We start from the raw sequence: 2,545 nt of genomic DNA, 5'->3' as shown, positions 1-2,545 counted from the left end.
GTCATGAAGAAAGCAATAGCAGTAAACAAACGATCAAGTGCTAAGCTAACGAAATGGGTCAAGTCAATCACATCATTCTCCTAATGATGTGATCCCATTGATCAAATAACAACTCATGTCAATGGTTAGGAAACTTAACCATCTTTGATCAATGAGCTAGTCAAGTAGAGGCATACTAGTGACACTATGTTTGTCTATGTATTCACACATGTATTATGTTTCCGGTTAATACAATTCTAGCATGAATAATAAACATTTATCATGAAATAAGGAAATAAATAATAACTTTATTATTGCCTCTAGGGCATATTTCCTTCAGATGGCGTGAGCTCGCCCGCGTCGTCGAAAAATCGACGGGAGGATTTTGGCTCACCTCGCCGAGTCCGCCCCTATTTAGCCCCTCCCTCACCGCCCCAACTCTCGCCACCATTCTCCCTCCGTTCGAGCTTTCCCGCCGACGCGCATCGGCACCGACGAGCAGGTAAGCGGCTCATCTTCATCAGCCAGCGGTCCACGTCGTCGGCGCTCCTTCACCGACCGGCGTTGATCTTCCACGACCGCCCCCCTCATCCTCAAGCTGCAGCCATGGCCTCTATGAGTTCAATCCCCTTTCTCTCTGTTCCTTCTAGCTAGATCTGAGCTACAGCTGGGGTTTGATCTAGATGCATGGTTGATTAGTGGTCTAATCTGTGAGCTGATATGGTTGATTGCTATGCTGCGGTTGCAATTTATGGTAGGGCTAGATGTTCAAGCATGTGGTAGGCTAGATTAGTAGTAGAGTTTGAAGTTGAACCTTGTGCTTGTGTTGATTCATGCTTAGATCTGTGATTTGTAGCTATTGGTTTTCCATTTGTAGCATGCTATTTGTTGTAGTTGTATGTTCCTGCTCATAGATTATCCGGTCTGCTTGGTAGGGTAGCGATGAAGCATGTGCTTACTATGATAGTGATGAACCATGTACATGTATGCTTCTGCTTTCATGGATTGTCCGGTATGTTATGTGCTATGCTTACTGTCAATGCGTGCTACGATTGTAGGACATGACCACGCAGACGCAAGATCTTAGTCAGGCCCTTGTCTTGTCCGACAGCCAGTTTGCTCCATCGTTTGTCGAGGACTCACAGCCTATGTCCTAGATGGCACCTGATTCAGAGGTGTTCGCCTCTGATTCCCTCTATGTGCCAGTAGTGCTCGTTGAGCCAACTACTTCTGTTGCTGCTGCTGCCGCTGCACTCAAGCTAGCAGCAGCAAAGGCAAAGAAGGATGGTAGGTCGAACAACATGAAGTGGCAGCCATTCATGTCCACGTTCGTGTTGAACAAGATGTGTGAGCTCATCTCTAGTGGAGTTAGGACTGACAAGGGCTTCAAGGAGGTGCACTTGAACACCGTTGCGAAGCAGGTGTTCGAGTTCTGTGGACAAGAGGTGTCTGCCACCCAGGTGTACAACCACCTGAGGAAGTGGAGAAGTCGATGGATCAAAGTGTCCGGGCTGAGAGACCTTAGCGGTGCCTCATGGGATGCGAACACTTGCTCCATAGTTCTGGAGGCAGAGCACTACGTCGGCCATGTCGCGGTTAGCTCACAATCCTCTTCTTTTTCATACTGTCCACCATTGCCTACTCCTAATCACAACTAACAACACTTGTGTTTCATTCTTAGGACCACCCAAGGGACGCTGAGTTCCTCAACACACCCATACAGAACTACAACCAGATGCAGCACATCTTCTCCTTCGGGCTGGCAACTGGGAAGCATGCCATGGGCTCGGGGGAGCCTCTTGGTTCTCCCATGCCAGACTTCCCTGGGACCCCGGACGTTGAGGTCCTCGATGGCCCTGACAAGCCCGCTGCGAAGCCCTTCAACAAACCATTTGACCCCGTCCATGATAGGAAGAGGAAGAGAGGAGGCCTGATGGAGGAGGAGATCAATGTCTTCTACAACATGACTGAGGCGGTGAAGGAGGTGGCAACAGCCATCAGGGAGTGCAAGCCCCTCGACGTCCACCCTGACCTTTATGGCGCTGTCATGACCCAGGGTGGCTTCAGCGACGAGGCTCTCATGGCAGCTCTCAGCCACCTGCTTGACAGCAAGGCCCAGGGTGTTGGGTTCGTTGCCATGGCCGACGCTCACAGGGTGCTGTGGCTCAGGAGCTGGCTGGGCAAGCACTACTACTAGAGTAGTGCTGCATGTGAGCGTGCATGATCCCCGACGGCGATGGCGGTGGCGACGACGACAACGATGACGATGACGACGTACATTTTGTGTAGCTAGGGCTCAAAAACTATTTCATGGTCTGTATATTTTGGTGAGGTGGTATATACTAACCCCTCACGCTGATGGTGAACTTGCGGTGGTAGGTCGACACCCTCTTTTGGATGTGGTGGTAGGTTAACACCAAGGTAGTGCTAGGAAGAACTTGCTATGTTGTATGATCATGCATGCTTTACTTCTCTTCTGCTCCATTGTTGTTTGTGTGCTACTTTACTTGCTACTTGTGTGCTCCATTGATTTGCTGCTTCAACTCTTGCTCTTATTCATCGCTAG

General features: G+C 49.7%; 1 protein-coding gene across 1 annotated transcript; it reads left to right on the top strand.

Annotated features, from left to right (window-relative positions):
* The first annotated feature begins 1,280 nt into the window (after positions 1-1,280).
* Positions 1,281-2,176, top strand: LOC125516950 (uncharacterized). Its single transcript, XM_048682204.2, has 2 exons — positions 1,281-1,574; positions 1,661-2,176. Exons 1-2 carry the CDS (start codon positions 1,281-1,283, stop codon positions 2,174-2,176), a joined length of 810 nt encoding a protein of 269 aa, XP_048538161.2.
* Positions 2,177-2,545: the final 369 nt, after the last annotated feature.

The sequence above is a fragment of the Triticum urartu genome, chromosome 6A (assembly GCF_056163025.1).
Source record: "Triticum urartu cultivar PI428250 chromosome 6A, HENAU_Tu73, whole genome shotgun sequence".
Lineage (NCBI taxonomy): Eukaryota > Viridiplantae > Streptophyta > Magnoliopsida > Poales > Poaceae > Triticum > Triticum urartu.
The sequence above is the reverse complement of the archived record's forward strand: the minus strand, read 5'-3'. Positions and strand labels throughout refer to the sequence as shown.